We start from the raw sequence: 25,858 nt of genomic DNA on the forward strand, positions 1-25,858 counted from the left end.
CAGTTGGTTAAGCGACTGCCTTCGGCTCAGGTCATGATCCTGGAGTCCCATGATCGAGTCCCGCATCGGGCTCCCTGCTCGGCAGGGAGTCTGCTTCTCCCTCTGACCCTCCCCCCTCTCATGCTCTCTCTCTCTCATTCTCTCTCTCAAATAGATAAAATCTTAAAAAAAAAAAAAAGAACTTTATTTTAGATGCTTAATGTCCATGGGGAAGTTTCAGATTGCTTTAAAAAGCCTCCCACAAATGTTTATACCAAGGTGGAATATTCATTTCTATGCTAGAAACATGTGAAATTCCTGAGATTTACAGTTGTATACCTAAATATTGTTATGTTTGAGTATTTTTTTTTTTTAAAGTATTTATTTATTTATTTCAGAGAGAGAGAATGAGAGAGAGCACATGAGAGGGGGGAGGGGCAGAGGGAGAAGCAGACTCCCTGCCGAGCAGGGAGCCCGATGCGGGACTTGATCCTGGGACTCCAGGATCATGACCTGAGCCGAAGGCAGTCGCTTAACCAGTTGGTTAAGCCACCCAGGCGCCCAAAATAAAGTTCTTTTAAAATGCCGTATTTTTGGATATAGATACACTAGGCATATTACTAAGCAAAGATTATTCCAGTTTCCTAAAATGAAAGAATAAAGTAGAATTTTAGTTTACAATTTTTTTTAAAAAGACACTGTGATAAAAACACTGCTCTGAATTTATCAAAACTATCCTTTTGCTAACCTCATGCCAGTAGATAAATTAAATAAAAAGGATTTTCAAAAATCAATTAAAAATTTTAAATAAAGTTAGCATTTGTGTTTCCCCACCATCTTCAGAGGTAGGCATAAGGTGTAATTACAATTCAAATTCTAAATGCTAACACAACCTTTTTAATAACAGTAACCACAATAAAATATAGATTTAAAAGATCAATATTAAATCATAAGTATTCATCTTATGCTAGCATCTATATTGGGCATAAATTTATATCCTAATATAAAATGTAATTCAATAAACCAAATGTGGGAGAGTTGGGGCCCCATAAACCCAGGTTACCTGACCTCTTCTTTCAATGTTTAGTTAATACTTTTCTTCTGTATACTGTATTTTCAACAGAATATATTTTGGAATTGTGCATATGTAATTGCATAATATATTGCTGCCTCCTACTGGGTGTTAACATGCCCAAAAGGTTGGTGATTACACAGACCAGAAAATTTAATGTGTAAGTTACTTGACCGTACTCTTCAATCATCTGAGAATCCTTGGCTGACAAGCTGGATGTCAGAGCTGTTTGACCCAAAGACTGTTGTCAGTAACAATGCATACTAATGTACTGTAGTAAGAAAAGACTGCATTGTGATTAGGTATAATGAGCTGGGTGCATTCGAGCTATGAAGTATGGGGAAATAAAAATCCCTGCAAAATTTGTGCCCACTAGGGCAGTAAAATGATGTTACCTTTACACAAATACCAGAGGGAGTCTCAAATATACCTTTTTGTGGCTTAAAGCACCCACAAAGGGGATAAAGCTGTGAAAAATACAGCAACACAGTGGAAAAAGAGTAAAGTGGAAAAAAGCAGTTGATCCAAAGTCAGGAGGGCCAAGATCCTTGCTCTTCTACTAAGTACAAAGACCTTGGAGTTCATCTGGGACTCAGAGAATGTTAGAGTGTGTGGTGGGTTTTTTTTTTTTTTTTTGGCGGGGCGGGGGGTAGAATGTGTTTTGAGAACAGGGTAGGAAAGACCAAGAGCACACACTCCTTTTAATTTTTTTATTATTTAAAGTAATCTATACGCCCAACATGGGGCTTGAACTCATGACCCTGAGATCAAGAGTCCCAAGCTGTACTGACTGAGCCAAATCTGGCAAGCTGAAACTTTTGGAGATTTGGTTTTATCATCTATAAGATAATCTGATCACAAAACTATCTTATAGTTCTAAACTCCATGTCTTATTATGTATTTGAAATATTTCCAATTCCTTCAACCGTTTCCCTCTAAACTAAATGTCCTTCATCATGCTGGTTGTTCTTCAGCTTCTCAAAGTCTTCACTTGTAACAGGCTTGCTCAAAATTGAACATCGTGCCTCACCCTCCCCCCACAATCCCCACAAGAACTATTGCAAGCAAGGCTAATCATCTGATGCCTTTGGGGCTGGAGTAAGGAGAAAGGTACCCAGTATTCTGGTATAACCAGCATAAAGGTTCACTTCTTTGCAGCTTTCTCACCACAAATATTTCCTCTTTTTTTCTCTGGGATTGGTCTTCCTTCCTTCCTATCCCCACCTTCTCTGTTCACACTAAAGCTAGAAACTGGAAAAAGTACAGAGTTGGCAACCCCACCTCTATCTGCTTAGGAAGCACAGAAATAGATTCCATCCTAGAAATTCTGTCCTACTACTAAAGCAATTTGCCCCAACATACCTTGATTTGGTCATTCACAAATTCAAGAACTATTATAGAAACCTTAATATGCAAAAGGCTCTGTACTAAGCACTGAACTATATCATAGAAGAATATATTGATAATATAAATATTAACTTTATATCCAGTTTGGAAATATGGGAAAATATTATTTATAAACATGTAAGGATGGGACATATATTGTTAATCTAAAATACTAAAAACTGTCTATAAACTAATGTTTAAATTCCATTTCAGAAAATCTATTGCACTAAACACCCCCATCAGTGCTCTGAAGCATTCACAATATGTGAGCTGGACCCTCTTGTAGAGATGTATATGGAACTTGAACTGTTAACATACCATACGATCATTAAGAGGAGGCTAATTAATGATTACAAAGTTTAAAAGGCTCTTCTGCCATCTCTGAAACTACTTTTGAAGAATTTTAATAGAAAGTTAGGTTATTATCAAGTAAATTTATTTTTAGCCCATACGCTTTCTAGCATTTTGAGACCTGTTTTTCAAAAACTAGTTTCCTTCAGTGGTTTTCCCCAAAGAAATTCAAATTAAGCAAAGTGTGATTTACTTTTAAGTGAAAGCTTAAGAAATGAACACTGTAAGCTCCTTCATCAGGTTTGGTGCTCCATTCACCAGCAGCTGCCTGTCAAACACCATGAAAACCCTGTCCCTGTGATTCTGCCAGGCAGAACAATGGATTAAGGCACCATGCATCTTAACAGTGACTGCCACTCACAAAGAAACTTTAAAGCTCTGTTCACAGACGCAGGGATCTATTATTTGATGAAATATTAAACTTTTCTTTCCATCAGAACTTTAAAAGCAAGCCTTTCATAAAGTTTTACAAAATGAATTATAGTATGAATAACCTGTATGCTTCTTTCCACCAATAAAAATTATTTAATTATAAAATATCAATTGTTTTTTAAATATGAAGTTCATATGATAATGTAGAATTGATCTATCTCAATGATCCAAAGTAGCCTCTAGCCAGTGAATCCAAAGTTGGAGGGGAGAAAAACACAGAGAAAAATCTTAGCTCAAAATAAACTTCAGAAGCTGTAGGTCTGCATTCAAAAGAAAGTCACACAGAAAGCCTTTACGTATGTTAATTATACCCATCAAGAAACCCAAAAGTTCTTGAAACTAATATTTATGCTCAACAATTAAAAAAAACCCCTAACTTCCAGATGTCTGTTGAACCTCTTTATACAGTTTCAACCGTAAGAAAGTATGAAATCATTGAGGAACGTGATTTAACTAAGAAGTGAGATTTAATTTGCTGGGTAGAGATTCAGCAAATTTTCTGGCTGGGATTTTTATTATTGTTTCCCTGAAAATGGTTACCTTAAGTACTATGAAACATCGTTCATTCACCCCCCCCCCCCCCCCCCCCCCCGGAAACTAACTCTGGCGTCTCTTCAGCCAGAAATTAACGAATATGTCTTACAATTCTCCCTTGGGAAAATCAGAAAAGTGAGTGCTGCCGGTGGAGAAGAAGAAAATGAAAGTGAACACATTGCGGGAGTGTTTTTGCAGTGCTGGTTGAGATAACAAAAGATGAGGCCAAGTGCACCCAGGCCTTTGAGCTGTTCCTGAAAGGAGAGAGACTTTGGCTGACAGCCGCAGACGTCAGCCATGCCAACTGAGCAAACTGGAAGAACGTTCCTATACCTCAGAAGTTTCACATTAAGTTAATCTTCATTTAACCGAAACACATTAATGTCATCGTTTTGTGGTTTTCTACTCCTGAGAAGTAAGAGTCACAATAACTCCTCAGGTTAATTCTTCCCACTACATTAAAGTATTTTTAAAATTTTGCATCACCAAATTCCTGCCTAATGACAGAACACTGTTCCTCATCGGTAGGTGCCTGCTTTTCCTCCCTCCCTCCCCTCTGGTCTTCCTTTTTCATCTCTTTGGCAGGCCCCCACAATCCGTTTGTTCCCTTAAATGTAAATGTTCTTTCAGGTTTTCCTCTAGAATCGCCTCCAGCTGAATGAACTTATCTCCTCTCATCCTTCCCTGAAAGTACTTTTGATATAATGATGATGTCCCAAACCTTCCTCAAGTCCAGATTTCTCTTGGGAGCGACAGACTACAGGCACCTCAAATTTAACCTGTCCCATCATTTATTACAAAATCTCTCTCTCCAAATCTTCTCCATGCTGTTAAAGGCACCAAACCACCCTTGATGATCAGAGGCCTAAAAGCAGGGTTTCATTCTCGATTTTCCCCATCACTCAAACTAGACTAGGACTAGTTTGCAATCAAGCACATCCAAGCACTCAACTAGTCTTGTCAGTCCTACCTCAAATACATCCCCTTCCTCTCCTTGTTTCACTTACTCCAATAGCTTTTGAACTTTCTCTAATCTGTTCTCCAGATTCTGCAGCTGGAGAGATCTTTCTGAAACACCAATGTGAACACATCTCCTCTGGCTTATCTCTCCAGCCTCCTTTCTCCTACACCATCACAGCAGATGCACTTAAGCCATACTGGATTTCTCTGGATTCCTTTTCCTGCTCCCTATCAACTCTGCAGTTTTGCAGATCTAAACCAAGATAAATATGCCACTTTTTTTACATTTCATTTTGTATTTCACTTCCTGCAGAAGGGTTTTCCTGGACCCACAGATTGTGTTGATTGTCCCTGTTCTTGTAAGTATCATGTTCTTCCTTCATTTTGTCACAGTATACTGGACTTGTTTATTTTCTCCTCTACAGGGTAAGGACCTCTTTGAGAAATCTGGACAGAACAATGGGAGACAGAGAAAAAACACTCATGTCTCATTACCATGAGGAAGAGAGACAGGAAGCTATAATGTCTAAAAATGCAATTTAAAGTACTATTTTTCAATAGGTGTGTCAGAAACCAATCGCCACTGACATAGTGTGAAAAGAAATCTGGGTTCAGAACACAGAACAAGACACTTACCCCCTGGTTTCTTCTTCACGGCCCCTCCCCTTCTGGATTTTAATCCACTGTTCCAACTGTTGCATTGAGTTTGTCCTCTGGATGACTTGATCAGCCTCTGTGTGTAAGGGTCCTGTATTTGGGTGATTTATACCTCTAAGATCTGCCAGGCTAACATTGACTGTTTTGTTCTCCGAGCTATTCACATTGACTGGCCTATAGTGTCCAGTCTGAGCTGGGCATGTTGACCCGCTCTCATATTCAGATGACAGAGAATTCAACTTTACGCTATTAATTTTTGTTAAAGGTCTATCTTGACCATTCTTCTGAAATCCGTATTTTTCGGCTTCTAATGCCTTTTTCTCTTCATTTTTGCTTATTTCCTTGTTTTTCTGGTTATTTTGGACCTCTGGTTTAATTAGCACTCTATGGTTGGGAAAGTTATTGATTTCTTTAGTTGGTGCATTTTCAGATGTAATCTTGTCCACTCTGAAATCAGAAAAGAAAATCATAGTAAGTCAGATGAAATAATGCACGTGTTATTTCTTGGATTCAGTCTAGGAAAAATGCAAAGTTACCTTTGACTTTATGAAAAAAACTGAAAGGGTCATAGAGGATAAGCCTGTATAAATCCCTAATGTTGTGATATGAAAATTCAAGCACAACATCAGAATGTGTAAATAGAAAGAAGGTGGGGGGAAGAAAACATAAAATATACAGTGTATAAAGCACTGAAGGATAAAAAGTGATGAGTGTCCCCATTAGAAATCTGGAAATAAAGCAAATTAGGATTACCCTTTGAAAGTAAAACCACAAAATTCACACTTAAAAGACCACAGCAGCTAGTCATTTGAAATAAACAACATGGCCTCCAGCCAGGAGGGTTTAACTCATCTTGAGACAAACATGAGTCTGGTTTGTGGAAATGGCTGCACCAAGAAATTATAGTCTGATGCTGTCGAAGATCTGCACCATATGACTAACTAGCGTGTTTGCATTCAAGAGGACCTGACTTTTGGTTAAGGGCTCTCACAGCCAGACTGCGTGTGTTCAGCTTGCAGCTCTACCTCTTACTGGCTGTGTCTCTGGACAAGGTGTGGAAATTTACTGTGCTTCAACCTCCTCTTTGGTAAATGGGGATAACTGTAGCACCAGGGTTATAGGATTGTGTGAGGACCAGATGAGTGTATCAGTGGCTGCCACACACTTTATTACTATTATCATTCTATCTTATCACACAATTTTGGATTAGAATGTGGCATTCCGTGTCCATCTCCCCACTGGAAGAATGTGCTGCTTAATAACAGTAGGTGACCGGGCCACCAGTTTTATTGCTCACCATTCCAGTCGTTTGATCTAGGTCTTTTTGATGAGAATCAGCTTCTCTGAGACCAATCACTTCCAGACCCTGACCAGACCAAGCTGAGTGTCTGAACCTGCACGAAATCGCCAAGATCGTGCCATGCTGGGAGGCCATTCCGGAATTGGCCAACCGTCCACATTTCAATATGTATTAATGCTCCTATGGGATCCTGCTGTCAGTGTTAAGTGATGAGCGGGAAATATATAACTCGCACATATACAGCTATAGATAGTTTAGAATATGGTGAGTGAGGAAAACAATGAAAAGAAAGGTGACTGCTTTTCGTAAATTTGTGTATGAGCCATATATTTAGGTTGGATATAACTCACAGCTTGCAGACTGGAAACAATATTAGACACTGGGAAAGTTTACTAAGATATGCTATGGAGTTTCTTTCTCTTAAAAGATAAAAGAGAAGATTTACACTAAAAGCACATTTATCCTTATTAAATTCTAGGGGTGAAGGAATGGGTTTAACATAGGATATCACATACCTGAAAAAATATTTTTTTATCTAAAAAAAAATTTTAAACTTAGTTACCTCTAGTTAGTCTAAAGCTATTATTTTAAATTAGAACAGCATTGCCTTTCTTATCTTGATTTTTCCAAAGACTTATCATTTAAGAAATGTAATAAAAAAAGACATATATACCGACTTTTCAAATGGGAACAAGCGAATTTAAAAGAAATGAACTATCTAGTTAAAAGCTAGATGTTTTATCTCTTAGGTGATATGCTCTGATAAATATTTGTTAAGTATTCTAGCCATACAGGAAAGAGAGCCCATTACCTTAAAACCAACCAAACAAAATCTCCCTATACTTATGAAGTATTACCATAATTAGGTTCCTTCAGTTTGAAATATTAAGTGAGACCAACAAGGCAGGATAAAAATGCCAACAGCGAGAAGTAGAAGAAAAGACGTAATTCCTACAGGATAATGGTGACATCAGGCTGGGCACATGGGTGGTCTTCAATAATTTCTGGCTGAGTAAATTATATCAACAACACCTGCTAAAAATTGTTACAGGCACATAATCAACTAAAAGCTTGTCAGAAGTCCAACCAAAATACTATTATTTTTATCACCCTAAATTATGAGTAATTATCAGTTTTTAGAGTAGAAAATTACGAAAAAAAAAATGAAGTTGAAATTCTGAGATAAGGACAACATACAATATGAGATTATCTGGAAACCATATATTTAAATTATGACACTGATTTCTTTATTCTAAATAGTTTCTTGAAAATTTTACTCTAAGGTTAAAATTATCTTAAGATTTTCAATTAATTCTTTTCACCTACACATTTTCCCTAGCTATCTGTGCTAATCATCTCCTCTTTATGTCCATTTGGGTAATTATTTTTTTTAAAGTAAACTCTACACCCATACATGGGGCTTAAACTCATGACCCTGAGATCAAGACTCCCATGCACCACCAACTGAGCCAGCCAGGCAACCCCCATTTGGATAATTTTTACACATGAAATTCCAAAAGCAAATTTTCCTTTTATGAGCTTTCAACTTAGAATACGCAACTAGTTGAGTGTCTTTTTTTTTTTTTAAATTGGTGTCCTAGTGTTTAATCTGGGTCTTCCTTTCTTTTCTCTCCTTTTTCCTAGCTCTAATAACTAGTGACTGGTTAAGTTGATTTGAACTTGATATTTTAAAAAAATAAACACAAATATATTTATAGAGCATCAACTTCATTCAATCTTTTAACCAGTGAGTCAAAAGACTTTATTAATATGTACACTAACCCTCCTCCCCATCAAAACTAAAGATTTATATTGTAACAGCCCCCTAATTCCTTGAGAAGAGAGAAAAAAGACCAAACATGCAAGTAAGCATCTTCCTTGTATAAGGTATATGCTCAACTGCTGCTGACTGGAAAAGAACTTAATTGTGTCACAGATTTTTCTTCAAATTACAGGAATACAATTTTTTTTTAAAGCACATTATTCAGCTGCTATTTAAGTAGTTTTATGAACAGATTTCCTCTCACTAGTTCTTAATATAGTTGATTATTAAAATGATTTAGATGTTCAAGCAGAGAAAAAGAAATCACAGATCAATTTTAATAGTACATATTTATATTATCAAGGACTCTGAGTACTGAAGTTTCAAAAGAAAGAAAGTAGAATTCATCAAGAAATAGACATACTTAGAAATGATCTTAATGAGTTGTTTTCTGGAGACATTTATCATAAAACCATCAGAATTAATCAGCAAATGCTGAAGAAATGAAACTCATCAAAATTTTTTATTTCTATTTATTACACTCCAAAAACATACAACATAATATAAAAACACAGTAAAATTAACTTCATGAATATAAATTCTCTTCGAGGATTTAGGCCTTAAAACACTGTCTTGTGTAGGTTTAAGATAACAATTAAAAATGTACTTACCGGAAATTAAAGGTAATTCTGTAAGAAGAAAGAATATTCAGTTTGAATGTTAGGATTCTGTATTCACCTCAGTACACTGATAGGTGAAAATGAATAAAGAGGAAATGTGGAATAAAAATGCAGGTGGTATCTCAAATTAACTAAACGTGTATTAATTTAATACAGAATATGAATTACTCCTTGCTTTCTGAGGAAGAAATGATTTCATATCATGACTTATAAAATGGTATGTACTATGATAACGATACATACTTGCAGGGCATGGATTAAAACGTAAGTGGCAATCACCATTATTTTCCCTACAAGCCTTTACCTTTTCACAGGTTCTGTCTGTACTAGGGCAGCATCTAACATGGCTTTCATCCACAACTCCATTTCCTTTCCTGTATCAGTGCAGAAATAATAGGTCCGCATGTTTGGATGGGCTGCCTGATTGAAAATGACAGGATCATCGTAAATAGATACACGGGATCTGTAAGAGAAAAAGAAAGACAGTTAAGTGGTTCCCTATACAGATCATTACTATCAACTTTCAAAGAAAGCAGACTTGGCTTATACACAGTTACAGAAATGAGTGACTTAAAATATAATTCAATCTTGAAAAAATATAAATATTAGTATGTCCTCCCAACATTGCCATTTTTCCTTCGAAAATCAAAACAAGGAAAAAAGGTGTATGGGAAGGAAAGGAGGTAAGAAATGAAGTCCCCTGGGCGCCTGGGTGGCTCAGTTGGTTAAGCGACTGCCTTCGGCTCAGGTCATGATCCTGGAGTCCTGGGATCGAGTCCCACATCGGGCTCCCTGCTCGGCGGGGAGTCTGCTTCTCCCCCTGACCCTCCCCACTCTCATGCTCTCTCTATCTCATTCTCTCTCTCAAATAAATAAATAAAATCTTAAAAAAAAAAAAAAAAAGAAATGAAGTCCCTTGTCATGCCTCCTTGCCATGCCTGTTCCATGTACACACCCTTAGCAATTTCCATTTATTACAATTCACACCTCTTGATTCAAGAATGTTCCATAAAAATAGAACTATCAAACAATCCAGCAAATCCCCTTCTTATTCAAAGAAGAAAACACCAATTCAAAGAGAAACACGCGTTGGTGGCTCAGTTGGTTAAGCATCTGACTCTTGGTTTTGGCTTGGGTGGTGATCTTGGGGTCATGGGATGGAGCCTGGCATCAAGCACCATGTTGGGTGTAAAGCCTGCTTGGGATTCTCTCTCTCCCCCTCTCCGTTTGGCCCTCCCCCTGCTTGTGCGAGTGCTCTCTCTCTCTCTCTCTCATAGATAAATAAACTCTTTAAAGACAAAACAAAAAACAAAGAGATATATGCACCCCCCACTGCAGCATCATTTACAATAGCCAAGATATGGAAGCAACCTAAGTGTCTGCTGATAGATGAATGGATAAAGCAGATGTGGCAGACAAACACAGACACACACAGGAATACTACTTAGCCATAAAAAAGAAATGGAATCTTGCAATGACATGGATAGACCTGGAGGGTATTATGCCAAGTATTATAAGTCTGACAGAAAAAGGCAAATATTGTCTGACTGTACTAATATGTGGAACCTAAAAAACAAATGAACAAACAAAACAAAACAGAAACAGACTCAAAGATATAGGGAACAAACTTTTGGTTTGTTTGGATGCAGGAGGGATTGGAGGGTAGGCGAAAAAAAGGTGAAGAGGATTAAGAGGTACAAACTTCCAGTTATAACATAACTAAGTCACAGGGATATAAATATACAGCATAGGGATATAGTCAATAATACTGTAATAACTCTGTATGGTAACAGGTGGTAAGCAGACTTACTGTGAGGATTATTTCATAATATATAAAGATATCAAATCATTATGATGTACACCTGAGACTAATTGTATGTCAATTATACTTCAATAAAAAAGAATGTTCTAGAGCAACCAGCAATAAATTAATAGAAATGCACATATCATAGTATTTCCCCTTTGTGTTAGCAATTTCTTTTGTCTTCAAAAGGTGCTGCTGTGAAAGCATTTTGTTTAATCCTCATAGACATCTACACACAAACATAAAAGATTTATAAATGATCCAAAATGGTATCTCCCTTTAGATTTTCATCTCAAGTGTCAGAGTTAAATAAAATGTAAATGTTTTGGGTTTGAGGAAGGCCTATGTAAGTGGTAAGTGGGTTTTTATCTTTACAGTGGTTCAATCTGCCTCTGTTCCTGAGAAATGGAAGAAAAATGAAATAAAGGCATCGATGAGGGACTGCTATCCCAGGTGTGAGCACTGAGAGCTCAGCTTAGCACGTGGGCTGACGGGGCAAAGAAGGACAGCAGTAGTAGCTGTATCAAAGTAGAAAAAAGGCCAAGGTAGAGAATTCTGTGGAGGAAACATTCTTAATTTCCATGTAAAAATGCCTGTGACAGTTTCCTATCATACACGGAAAGACAAAGAAAAACAAACAAAGGCTATTTTAGCATACAATGAGGTAAAGGAGAGTATGAAGTACAGAGTTAGTCTGCTAAATATAAAAACTGGAGAGGAATAAATCTGGAGCCACACGCTTTACTCCGAAATCTTGACTATCTGCTTTGTTTACAGTGTCAAATTAGCTTTTTCTAAAAATTTCTTTCAGAAAGAATCAAGACAGAAATAAATTCAACGAACACAGCGATCCAAATAACGACATAAGCAACAAATCTCACTTGACCTTGTTAGAGATACAGTTTTATACCTAAAACTATCATGGAAACAATTTAATAGAAACAGCTCAAGTGCTACGTGTTGTTAAAATGATTAAAGCCACGGCAAAGCATCCCTGGACTGCCTGAATCGGGTTTTAGAGAAATGAATGAAAGACCACTGTCCACATTTGTGATCAAGGGAAGGAACGTGGGTCTAGTGCTAAGAAGCTCGAGGTACAGCCGTGATTCCCACACCCATGCTTGCCAGCTGTCAAGCAGAAATATTTACTAGATGATGATGGAGTCTGCTATCTAGCTTTAAGTTCCACAATCGTCCATGAAGTTTCTACTCACCATTGTGATAAGCAGTAGCCTCAATGTCAAAAGTGGCTCATAAATTTGGAGGAAACAACATTGCAAAAGAGAGAATTTGAGAGAGAAATTACTATCCTTGTTAACAAGTAAAGTAAAATTAATACCAAACCAAATAATTACAGAGAAAATATACTTAACATGCATGGTCACTGTTATTGTGACTTCAACATTCTAATATTTAAGAGTCTAAGAACCCAGCAAAATATCCTACAAAGAGTACATTCAATGAACTTTTGCCAAATTGATGAGAAAACACAAAAATTAAATTCAAGATCAAATAACGGTATCATACAGTCTTACACGTGGAAGTAACTTTTATCAAATTATTATTTTAATTTACCAGTATTAAATTTTGTTACAGCATCATCAATACTTAATTCTGTTCCTCTGGTTCACACTGTTAACACAATTTATTGAAATTCCATGCCTTTCCCTTCTTACCCACAGTGTCTGCTCAGACATCACCTTCTCCCTGAGGCCATCCATCACCACCACCCCCACTCTAACTTTCCTGCTTTTTTTTCTTCCACAGCTAATAATGCAACATGTTAATTAGCAAAAGTTGTAAATCAGCTGCAGTCCTGAGTATTCTTTAAAAAAGTGGATGGGCAGTAAAAATGGAATCAATTTTACAGGGGTGTAAACATTTTCACTGTTAAATTACAGCATGTGTTACCCTTCCTTTTCCCCTTTCCCTTCAAATGAAATTTTTACATCAAACCCTTCAGAGTTCTTAATTTAAAACTGACTTAAAAAAATAGGTGACCTCTAAAATTTATTTCAGCCATAGTCATGAAGCAAAGAGTGCAGTATGGCTTTTGAAAACAACCAAGTTATCATTAAAGTGGCCTTTAACTTGAGGTATTTCACACACCAGCATATCAGAAGTGGGTGGGTATTGTTAGTCAGAGGAGGGGGGCTCAGGTCTGCTTGGATTTAATTCTTTTTAACGTCTCAACATCAATATTATCTCAAAAGTACCTGATGTTCATTATGTACTTAGACCCAAGAACATCTCTGCAAATACTCTCTAGGATCATAAATGTACATACGTTAAAAACCACAGTTGTTGTCTCTTACAGTACTCTTCCCCCAAATTTATTATGAAAAAATTCAAACATACAGTAACCTTTAAAGAACAGTACAGTGATTGCCAGGACACCTACAGCTATAGTTACCAATTATTAGCATTTTCACATATTTGCTTTATCTAAAACCATTCTGAAGTAGACATAAAGACACCTGGCCCTTAGATATTTGAGAACATGCTTCCTAATTAAAAGGGTCATTCTCCTACTCAACCTTAAGACTATTAACTAATATATTTTAAATATAAAAATGACCATCACTAAAATATCTTTTTGTAATAACCTATGGGCCAATATCCATCTCTTAAATCAGTGCAAGATTCAAATACAAAATTAAAAAAGTACGGCTATTTCCTTACCTTAAAAGCATATTTGCGATTAATGTGATCCTCAGAGGTAAGCATAGCTATTTGAAAACTAGGTAATAGTATGCTTCCCAGGATACCCTCTTCTTTCTCATCTAAGAGATAATTGAACATCTGATTAGCATTTTAAATGTTCTCATGAAGCAGAATAAATTTTCTCAAAATTTATTTTGATCAAATCAAAAGGTTCTTATATATAAATGAACTGGACTCACGTGTCGTTTAGATAATTCTTTATAAGGTTTTAAAGGAAATATTAAATAGCACAAGTATATATACTTCTTCACTTTCATAAGCTTCCCCATCCTAAGCAAATCAGAAATGGTTCTCACACATCAGAAAAATGTCAATTAGGCATAAAAACAGCATACATTCGTCTGGCATATATATCACATTCTACAAACCTCTTCACATGTGATTCACTGAAAATATATTAGCATATAAGTAACAACACAGAAACCTTACAAAGTCAATCTACCCACATTTCTGGTAGGATTTAAATGCCCAACCATTTCAAGCCAAGACAAACACGCAGCTCACTTGCTCATGCCCTCCAGTCTGGCTCAAATGTCTCATTATAAAGCCTTCCTGGACCCCACTATTTTTAACTGCTTCCCATCCCAACCCATCCAGAGCCCTCTCTTCTCTTTCTGGAACTTTACTGCCCCTACCCCCTCAATAACTTAGACACACTATATGCTTTATTATTTGTTTATCAACTCTCTCTCCCCACTAGAATGTCAACTGAATGAAGACATTTAGAACGACAGCAGATGCTAAAAAACATTTAAATTAATATACATTTTAAACTATGCTGTAAGAATTATATGATTTTTAAAACACATAGCTGTGGTTAGCTTTTTACCAGTCATTCTGATACACAACAAAGTTATGGGAATAAATTACAGGCCTACAAGGCAAAGCACATAAAACACACCCAGGAAAATGATAAAACATTAATCTTGGCACAGTATAGATTCACATTATTAACTTGCTGCTTGGGGGCAGAGATGTTTATGAAACTCGAAATACATAGTTCATTGTTAGAAACCCGTAAGACAACTTAATAAAGCTGTACATTAGGCTGATGAACTCAGCAATGAGAAAAACCATAAATGAGAAATAATTCTTTTCATTATGCTTGCCATGTTTTTTTTATTATCATAAACTGAACAAGGAATTTTATTTATTTTCCCCTCATTTCTAATATATATGGTAAAACTTCCAAAAGAAAGTTGCATTCAACAAGGTTACTTCTGTAGCTTTTCTCATAAGGCTACAAAATTCTGCTCTTACTATACTAATAAATGAAAGAATGAACCCAAGTGCAGATTTCATCTAAAAGGTAAAAAAAAAAAAAAGAAAAGAGGTAGAAAGCAGTCATCAATTATAGAGAATACGACAATTTAAAAGAATGAGTCACACTGTATTTTAAATCCAATTTTGTTTGTATAGAGCATATAATCAGAAACGGTTCTGGGGCGCCTGGGTGGCTCAGTTGGTTAAGCCACTGCCTTCGGCTCAGGTCATGATCCTGGAGTCCCGGGATCGAGTCCCGCATCGGGCTCCCTGCTCGGCGGGGGGTCTGCTTCTCCCTCTGACCCTCCCCTCCTCATGCTCTCTCTCAAATAAATAAATAAAATCTTAAAAAAAAAAAGAAATGGTTCATGAAGTCATCTTTATTAAAAGATCATTTTATCAAATAATACATTCTTTTATGTTGCATTATTGGAAACGGTGACTCTTCCTGAAGTAATTTCAGAATATGCACAGGCTGATTTCACTGGATCATCACGAATGGTTTCCCAGATGGACACTAAGCAGCTGTGAGATCTTGGCAAGTTACTGATGCTGGGTATCTGTTTCATCAACTATAAAACTGAGGAAAACAGGACTTACTGCAAAGGATTGTTGTGAGGGTTAAATGAGCTACCAGACACGAAGAACTCAATAATGCACTCAGCCCATTTGAAGTGTTCAATGAATACAGCCCTTATTATATAAAACTAAGGGCACTGCATATATAAAAATCTTCATCTTTTGTCAAATGACTATCCTAAGAGTTCTTCACTAGATTCTTCAAATGTTCCTAATCATGACATTCTTCTGTTTAGTTCTGTCAAGCCTGACCTAAGTAACTGTCTTTTACCTAAAGGGCTTCATACACTGGCAAGCAAAGAGTGGGTACTGATTATCTGTAGAATGAACAAACTCTCCAGCGGGGGGTGAGCTGGACCTTTTGTTAGACTGGATGACAGCCCAACTCCCTCTGTCCCAACATACTTTCTTCCCTTTCCTGCAGGTATAATGGTCCCCTGAACACTCCCCAATAAGCCTCTTGCACATTAATCTCCATCACAGAGCTCGTGTCCTGGGGAACATAACCTGGGACAAGAACCTAAGAATCTCAACATTGATTAGATTCAAGTTAACATTTTAGACTCCCCACTTCTACTTCAGCTTTAAAGATGTTTGGGTAAAAGACAAAAAACACATATAATTACAGATGGATATATAACTTACAGACTGGAATATTATTACTAATTATCATTACCTAGAATACTTCAATACTTTGTTAATTGGTCTCCTGGCTTGTAGTTCAAGTGCTAAGGTGATTTTTCTAAAATGTGCATTTGATCCTATTATTATTCTTGCATTTAAGATAGAGTTAAAACTCATTAGGATGGTAAACAAATGACTTTTGTGCCTCGATCTACTTTTTAGCCTTTATTCCTGTGTCTGCAGGCATAATCTTCATTCCAGCAACATAAGCCCCATGTGCAATTTTACAAATATGCCATCCTCACTCATGCTTTGAACATGGTAAGTCCACTGCCTAGATCATCCTTCTTTCCTAATTCTTTCCTTGTACATCTGGTTAACACTCATTCAACATAAGTGAATACTATGACAGTCTTTCTTAGACTCCTTTAGCTAATCTGTGAGTTCCATGAAGAGAGGAGTTTATATTGTTCACTTCTGTATCTTACTACCTAATAATATATCTGGTGTACCAAAAGTGCTCACTGCTACCTACCACCTTACTCCGAGCCATTATCATTTCTACCTAATAACCCCTAACTAGTCTCTGCTTCCTTCCTTCCTCCTTATAATCCATTTTCTAAGAGCAGCTTATGTAAATCAAAGCATCTCATTCGTATACTGAAAAACATCCAATTGTTTCCTTACGGTATTTACAGTAGAATCGAAATTCTAGTAGAGTCTGACATTGGTGCAATCTTCATTCCTCCCACCTGCCTCCCTATTGCTAGTCCTCCAGCTGGGTACAACGGTTTCCTTCTGCTCCTTCAATGTTCCACTTTCCTAACGTCAGAGCCTTTGCACTATTGCTCCCCCTGCCTGAATACTATACTTACTCTGGCTCTTCTTCATCATTTAGACCTTGCTACCTAAAACATCTGCTCAGAGAACTGATCCAAAGAAATCTTTCCTCCATGCGTGTCTTTCATACGATGACCTTATTTTCCTAAAAGCACTTACCATCATATTTTTTATTTATTTGAATTTATTTACTGTCTCCCTGATCCTCTAGAATGAAGCTTCATGAGAGCTTTCTTTCACTGTTTTGACAGCACCTGGAATGAAGCGGGTCCTGCTCAATAAATACTTGTTGAATGAATTAAGTCCCATAATAAGTTTTGTCAGTAGACAGACCGTAAAATAGAGCAATCTAAGTGTTCTGTCATAATATGCCCGCGACTTTGCAAAGAACAGTGGGAACTTGAGCTTCCATCTGGTATTGGCTGCTAACCTATTATAAAAAAAGCAAATCACTTATTTTGTCTTACTTTTCATATCTGTGAAATGTGGACTGATTTGTCAAAAAATTCTGACAGTGCACTGTGTATGTCAGTATACTAGACACTTGGAAAGATACAGAAGAAATGAATGGAGCTGCTGTATTCAGCCCGTTAAGAGAAGAGACCTGTATAAGGAAAAAAACCTGTGGTTAAGAGAAGTGCGTATGCATAAATCCTGGCTCTGACACTTGCTAGTTGTGAGACCTCAGGCAAGCAATATGACCTCACTATCCTTTAGGGTCCTCTTGTGTGAACAGGCAAAGTAAGATTTCCTACCTTGTTAAATGGCTATAAGGAAGAGATGAAACAGATCATCTATGTTACATGCTCAGCATGTAGTAAATGCTCAAAAAAATGCAAGGTATTATAATCATCTCACTAAAATCTGGTAGTTTTTATTTCAAATATGACAATTCCTGTTGATAAAATAGTGAAAGTGTATAATATCATCTACTCATTTCCAACCATCTAAAGTGCAAAAGTGAGTTAAATGATATTTCTTTCCTTTTTATATTTTCTTCTTTTTTACATTGCTTCTGTCTGGCAAACCATACTAAAATTAATAAATATATTAAGTATAAAATGCATATGGTTAATAATAATATGGAATCTCATATTCAACATGGCTTCTGAACTCAACATTTACATTTTTAAAATTAGGTTAAAAGTTTTTCTATTTTAATAATAGTGGTAAGCAGTACCTTTCCATGAGCAACGATAGCAAGTTATAAGGAATTCAGTGTTCTTTTTGTTGTAAATTAACATTAAGGAATTTTATATGAGAATAGTAATAAATATTTTCTTGTTCTCATTTAAAGCTCTAAGTAGACTATAAATAAACTGCAAAAGAGAGAAGTACAAACTCAGATCCAAAAGTATCTAACAGCTTAGAAATAATGCCTGAGTTATATATAACTCCTGACTTCTGGAAGAGTGGGAAAACCTTTACGGAAAATTGTAGAATATGGTTGGCACTTAAACTAAAGATAATACCACACCTGCTGCCTGACCAACATCTCTATGACAAAATGAAATTTTACAGGTTTGGTTAATTCCGACTCAGCAGTGCTTCTCAACCATAGTTTGCAGTGGGGGAAAAATAGATGAATACAATTCTAGTAATTTCTAATTTGAAGGTTAATATACATTATATTGCTCTGATAGATGACCACAGAATTTCTTCACACTTTTTTGGTATAATCACAAATTTTAAAGTTGTTAATCAGTTCTAAAATCCTGTTATAGTTTGTGAAATACTTATCTAGAAAAGTTATAAATTATTAAACATGCTTTGACAATCTAATCCTTTGGTGACTGTTTCCAACTGGACTTTAAAAGTAGGAAAGAAAGAGCTACTGCCCAGATTAATGATTTTAATCACAGCTGAAGCAGACTTTTCTCTGTTAGGTACCAACCGTGTAGCATCTAACAGATCCATACAGCACAGAGCAGAGACTTCGCTGGACTTTCCTTTAAAAATTGTATTAATCAATAACTTACTAACAAGAAAACATATTTAAAAAAGGAGTTTATGATATCCACATAGGAGAAATGAAGACCATTACCCCATACCTAAGATAATACCTTTATTTCCTCTACATCAACATTAACAGCCTGGTATATATCCCTTACACCATTTTCTCCATGTTTCAGGGAGGTTGTCATTGTTTTAAAAAAGGGGGGGGGCAGGGAGGGTGGAGATCATAATAAGTACATTTCTTTGTACTTTAAAAAAAAAATTTGCCAATATATCAGAGTAATCTCTGATACTCTCAAGACATTTGCTGGGGAGTACTGTGTGTTCAATGAATCAACAGCTGGATCTAACAAAGCTGACACATAAAAAGAATCTCAACAAACTAATGACTTTTATCTAGTAGGCACTGAATTCAAGGATAACATTACAGAGTGAAGATTCATATGCTATTTACATAAAACAAATAAGATTAACACAAACTACAGAAATCAGACCCAAACTCAAGACTAAGCTGCTTGAAGCACTATACTGCCTTCAGTCCTACCTCAATTACTCAGTATTATATATGGATGAAGAAAAGGTTTTCTGGATATTGTTTGTTGATAATAAAATAGCCGAAGAACTGTAATGATTTTTTCTTTAAAAAAGCATCCACTATTTAACATGTTCTGTTGCAATTATGAAATAATACACTCTGACAGTTTACGGTAAGCTCACCTCTGTAATAAAAGAGGCAGAGGTCGGAAAGCACGAACCAGCGTTTCTTCCACAGCTTCATGCCAGTACTGTCCTAAATTAAACCAGCATATTAAAGGGTTTTTTTCATTTCAGAAAATTCAAATTCATTTCTGATGCATTTATTTAAACTAAGTTTTTAAGACAAGATGTATTTGATATAGGCTGGACAGAAACCTAACTAAAAAGCCAAAACATGGAGGAACTTTTCTAGAGACTTGGATCACGTGAACACGAAGATATTCCCAAGTATACAGGTCTCTGAAGAGTAATACTCTCACGTGAAAAACACTTTTGAAGCAATCTGATTCGGCTTCCTATTTGTAAGCAATTTGAAATTCACTTTTCTGAACACACATGTCTGCTAACATGAGGATAATGTAACTATGCAGCATTGTGTGTATTCTGGTAAACCAGATTTAATAAATATGTTAATCTTCAACAATAAGAAAAATATGTGATTTGAAATTATCCCAAAGGTAATGTGATTTAAAATGACTGTGAATAAAGGAAACTTAGCATACAAATACACTTCACAAACATTTTTTCTTCTTACATGTACAGTTTGGGTTTTGCTCATCCTGCAAGAGAGTGCCTCTTTGGCAGCTTCTTCTAAGTAATTCAGTTAATAAAAATACCAAGCTCAAACAAAATTACAATTTTAATAAAAATTACCTTCCCCCATGCAATAAGGCAAAACTGCAAGAGAAAATGAAACACACACACACACACACAAAGGCAAAAAAGAGGCCAGTTTGGATATGCGTTAATATTTCTTATTTATTTCTAGTTGTAACCACCTAACAATGACTTTAGAACTTAAATTATATAGGTAAAAATCTCAAAACAAAAGATTTGTCCTTAAAATTGACAGTTACACCAAAGGACCAAAAAAAAAAAAAAAAAACTTTTTAATGGTATATGGTATTTTCAGTTTCCTAATAATATTCTTTAATACAAATAATTAAAAAGTTTAGACTTTAAGTGACTCTGCAAACAAACTCTCTGTAAGCCACACACCTATTATGAAATAAACACTCATGGTAGAGAAACTGGTTGGTAACACTTTTCCAATACAAATTAATCAAGGGATCAAGAAACGAGAACAAAAATCATTTTAAAGAAGTCCCATATCCTCTATTAGGCTCAATACTATGCTAAGCTATCTGAACATAATTTGGACTTATTAGAAAGACTAGTTAAAAAAAAAATCTTTCAGGGGCACCTGGGTGGCTCAGTCTTCAACTCAGTCTTCGGCTCAGGTCATGATTCCGGGGGTCCTGGAATTGAGCCCTGTATCACAGGCTCCCTGCTCAGTGGGGAGTCTGCTTTTCCCTCTCCTAGCCGTCCGCCCCCCACCTGTGCTCTCTCTCCTGCACGCTCTCTCTCAAATAAATAAATAAAATCTTTAAAAAGGTCTTTCAGCTTGGATAAGTTTAAATGTCAGATAGTTAAAATAGACATGATTTTAAAATAAAAATTAAAAATTGATATTCAAGTTATATACTCAATCAACTCAGTGGACACTGGCAAAACTAATTTGCTTGAATGACTGGGAATTCTCTGGATTTTAAGAGGGCCTTCTCTCGGTATATGTTTAGTTGTCACCCCAACTTTCATGGAACAATGTCTAATGAATGTTTCATAACAATTTCACTATGAATTTTAATGACTATAATTATTAGGTAATCTGAAAACAATTAGCAATATTTGACCGAATAACTAGCACCATCAATGACCTAATATTTAACTTGCCTTGTATCATCTGTGTACATATAGAATCAAGATAGAGCAAAGATAAAGATCTTGAATGCCTAGTACATCATCTCAGTTATCTGGTGGTCACTTGGAAACCCGGCTGCAAACCAGAAAGTAAAAAAGAAAATAGCCTCCAAGCAGTCCAAACAGATGTCGGAAAGTCCAGTGTACATGCATCCTTACTAATTCTCAAAGTAATGGCAAGGCTCCAAAAAACCTCAGTTACCAGGTTTTCCAAACAACAGAAAAATATACACCCCCAACTTATTAGGGTGTCTGAGACTGAACCATGCTAAGAGAGTAGTCCTGAGAGCCTAAAAGAAAAAATTTGAGAAAAATCTGAAAAATCTCAATTATGATCAGATTTCTCTGTAAATTAAAGCAAAGAAGTATATAATTGTACATTTAATGATTTTTATATGAATAGAAAAATGAACAATATCTCTGTATGTTTTCTTCCCCCATTTAAAAAATGTTTCTGCCTGGATAATTTTAGCATATTATTGCTAACATTTTCATGCAGCATATGTTTAATTTCAAATCCAGAAATACCTAAAACAAACACACACAATCTCTGTTCTAAGTAACCATTACCTTTTCTTTCTTTTCTGTTCCCCTAATAGTCTTTGGTGGTGATAAAAAGAATCTGATGACTACTCTACAGTTCTTTCTCCATTTTATATAATTGTCCTAGATGCATTCAGTTGAAAAGGTCTCTTTTGATTCCATCTTTCTTTCACATCAAATAGAAAATAAGCAGAAAATACCTGTTTATAAAGCCAACCTCGTCTGACCACAGGTGCATTAGGATTCCTTTTAATTGAATTCGATCTCTTTCCAAAATTGTGAACTTTTTTTGAAGCCCGTGAAGTCTAAATAGAAAAAAGCAAAACAGAAAATGTGTTATTAGTGCGTAGGTACTTAAATTTCATCTTCATAGTTTTATCTCTTCAGATTTCTCTGAAACTTGTAGGACTTAATCTTTTCAGGTGAATTATAACAATTCTGCATTTGAGGACTTACTTATTTCAAGTGTAAGAATTCACAAAGAATTTTTCCCTCAGGATATTACAAAGAATCACAAGTTTTACAATCTGTCCTTTAAAATTGGGACATACTTTTTTTTTTAAGAGAGGGAGAGAGAGCAGAGTGCACATGCACATACCCGAGTTAGGGTGGGGGGAGTGGGGTGGGGTGGAGGGGCAGAGGGAGAAGAGAGAGAGTCTCAAGCACACTCCATGCCCAGCGTGGAGCCCAGCCCGTGGCTCCATCCCTTCACCCTGAGATCATGCCCTGAGCTGACACCCAGAGCCTCTTGGTTAGGGTAACTGACTTTTGTCTTCAGCTGAGGTCATGATCTCAGGGCCTGGGATCAAGCCCTGCATTGGGTTCCCTGCTCAATGGGGAGTCTGCCTGAAGATTCTCGCTCCCTCCCTCTGCCCCCCACGCCCACCCATTCTCTCTCCCTCTCTCTCTCAGAATAAATAAATAAATCTTAAAAAAAATATAAAAAGGCACAATGTATGGCAGTATTTTGTCCTACCTGCTATATAAATTGAATAAATCTTGGGTAAAAATGAACAAATCTTTAAGAATTAATGAAATGTAGAATTTTTTTGCTTGCTATCTGCATTTAATAGTGTTGTTTCAATTATAGAAAGTGAACAGTGTCAAGTCAGGTGTCAAGAGAAATACTCAGATATAAAATATAAAACATGTCACATCAAGTCAACACAAGACTGGAAGGATCTGCTTAATGTCATATAGTGTTTTCTCCTTTATGGGCAACTCTGAACTTAAACGATATGAGACAGATGGTGTTTACTGTATTCTTAAAAGTGTACACAAGGATATACAATCTTCTGAAATACTGCTATGTTTAGCATGAAGATTTATTTTGGCAGGAATGGTAGTGGTAACCAACAAAAACAAAGAAGCTGAATTTGAGTTCTCTATAAAAGTTATATTAAATTATTTCTAATTTTTCAATTTATCTAGAATCTAGCATATTCCACTAGAATTTGGTTTTTTGAAGCTTATATTAGTACATAATAGAATATTAAGACTCAATATGAACCACGTTTTCCCCAAAGCATGTTTTGTTGATTAATTTTAACTTACTCTCGAACAGATAAATGCTTAAACACAGTATAAAACTCAAATGGTATACCAGGACCCGTCTACTTCTCACCCCTGGGCTCCAGCACCCAAACAACCTCGTGAGGCAACCAACATCAACTGTGTGTATGTGTGCATCTATTCATTTAAAATAACTGTTTTCATAGGTATGGAATATCTTTTCTTCGTCAAATGACTACATATGTTCCACTATTTCTTGGAGCTTATTACATAAAGAAAATGACTATTTACCCACAGTGTTGTCAATGTACTGTGCAAGAAAACTTTTTAACCTTTGAAAATCAGGTATGTGAAAAATGGTATCCTTTTTTGATTTTAATTAGCATTTTTCATATTATGAGTATGAACATCATTTTCATATATTTAACAGTAAAATTCTGTTTTCTGGGAAGTGATTTTACATAATTTTCCCATTTAAAAACTAGGTTGTAAGCCTTTTCCTTATTGATTCATAGAACTTCTTTAATTATAAAGATATTATTCTTTAATTGTTACATGAATTGCAGATATTATGCATGCATGATAATTATGTATGCTTCAATCTCTCATTATTATTTTTATTTTTATTTGTGGGTTTTATGTCATATTTAGAAATCCCATCTGCATTCTGAGTTTGTTTGATTTTTAAAAATCTTCCATTGTTTTTTGTAGTGTTTTTATAGTTTTGTTTTTAACATTTCAGCATCTGATCCATCTGGAAAATTTTTAGTGTAAAGTTTGAGGCACAGATCCAACTTTCTTTCCAGATAAATGATTTGTTGGCTGGCCTTCAACCTACCTATCATTTCTCTTGATTTTGATGAAAATATATTAATGAAGCACTATAATGCTCAGTTATCCTACTAGCATTTTATGTTATATAAGAATTTGAAATTACTTACATTATTTGGAAATTTACATTAACTTGTAATACTCTACAAAACTTCATTTTAAGAACATTAAAACAAAAAATGTTAAAACAGGCATTTAAAATCACTATTATCCATTTCTTTACAATAACCATAATTTAGTATTATAATTGTTCTACTGTATTATTTATTTATTTTAGAGGGAGACCACATGAGAAGGAGGGGCAGAAAGAGAGAGAGAGAGAGAGAGAGAGAGAATCTCAAGCAGACTCCACACTGAGCATGGAGCCTGACGCAGGGCTCAATCCCAGGACCCTGAGATCATGACCTGAGCTGAAACCAATAGTCAGATGCTTAACTGACTGCACCACCCAAACACCCCTATATTATTTTTTAATGAATAAAGATTGTTCTTGTATTATCCCTTGATTCTCTTGCTATCCATTAATTTAAGAACTGAGAAGCAACTTTAAGGCAATTATTTATTCAGATTTAGTAGCATATTTTCCAAGGGTTTGTTAGAATTTTCATATTAAAATTCTGAATTTAAAATATCAACATTGTGGTTTAAAGTATTACAAGCAGTAAGTATAAATTTTTATAGACACAAAATGTAGGCTCATAGATTAAACAATTAATATTTTTCTTTCTAATTATAAAGGAAAACCACCCACCTCTATTCCCATTTGACTATGGCACTTTCTGTATCATGGATTCTAAATACATCAGAGTCATCAAGCAGACTGGCATAGGGTTTCCCTTTGGCAGTAAGGGATTTTACATTTATTTTTAAGAAGTTTGTCTGCTCGGGGCGCCTGGGTGGCTCAGTTGTTAAGTGTCTGCCTTTAGCTCAGGTCATGATCCCAGGGTGCTGGGATTGAGCCCCGCATCGGGCTCCCTGCTAGGCAGGAAGCCTGCTTCTCCCTCTCCCACTCCCCCTGCTTGTGTTCCTGCTCTCGCTATCTCTCTGTCAAATAAATAAATAAAATCTTAAAAAAAAAAAAAAAGTTTGTATGCTCAGGGGCACCTGGGTGGTACAGTTGGTTAAATGTGTGACTCTTGGTTCCAGCTTAGATGATGATCTCATGGTCATCCGGCTCAGTGCTTTGCAGAGTCTGCTGGAGATTCTCTCTCCTTCTGCCCCTACCCACCCCTCCCTCTCTAAAATAAATAAATAAATCTTAAAAAAAAAAGTTTGTCTGCTCAACCTAGGCATATGTAACAGTCAGAAAAAGGGATTTCTATGCCATTATATTAACCTTCATCTTTAAAACTTCAGTTAATTCAATAAACTGCCATTTTTTTCACACAAACATCCATTATATTTGTAAAATTATTCAAAATCTGAACTCTACAATATTTTTAAAAAAGTCATTAAATTATTAAAACATAATCTTATTAGTTTATATTCCACACCATTGCTTAAGTCATTTACCTCAAATGTAATTAGGTTCATGTAAGAGTAAAAATGAAAT

The 25,858-nt window shown here is 35.9% G+C and overlaps 1 protein-coding gene across 3 annotated transcripts in view; it reads right to left on the reverse strand.

The window, feature by feature from the left end:
* The window catches only part of PLEKHA5 (pleckstrin homology domain containing A5), a 243,214-nt gene that overhangs the window by 75,914 nt on the left and 141,442 nt on the right, over window positions 1-25,858 (reverse strand). For 2 of the 3 annotated variants that reach the window (XM_044915450.1, XM_044915449.1), the window contains exons 6-11: window positions 22,164-22,268; window positions 19,621-19,693; window positions 13,600-13,700; window positions 9,418-9,533; window positions 9,105-9,122; window positions 5,351-5,818 (exon numbers count right to left, since the gene is read on the reverse strand). In XM_044915450.1, the coding sequence (XP_044771385.1) occupies window positions 5,351-5,818; window positions 9,105-9,122; window positions 9,418-9,533; window positions 13,600-13,700; window positions 19,621-19,693; window positions 22,164-22,268 (881 nt within the window). The remainder of the gene's footprint in view (window positions 1-5,350; window positions 5,819-9,104; window positions 9,123-9,417; window positions 9,534-13,599; window positions 13,701-19,620; window positions 19,694-22,163; window positions 22,269-25,858) is intronic. The other variant, XM_044915451.1, reaches the window with a different exon arrangement.

The sequence above is a fragment of the Neomonachus schauinslandi genome, chromosome 5, assembly GCF_002201575.2.
Source record: "Neomonachus schauinslandi chromosome 5, ASM220157v2, whole genome shotgun sequence".
Lineage (NCBI taxonomy): Eukaryota > Metazoa > Chordata > Mammalia > Carnivora > Phocidae > Neomonachus > Neomonachus schauinslandi.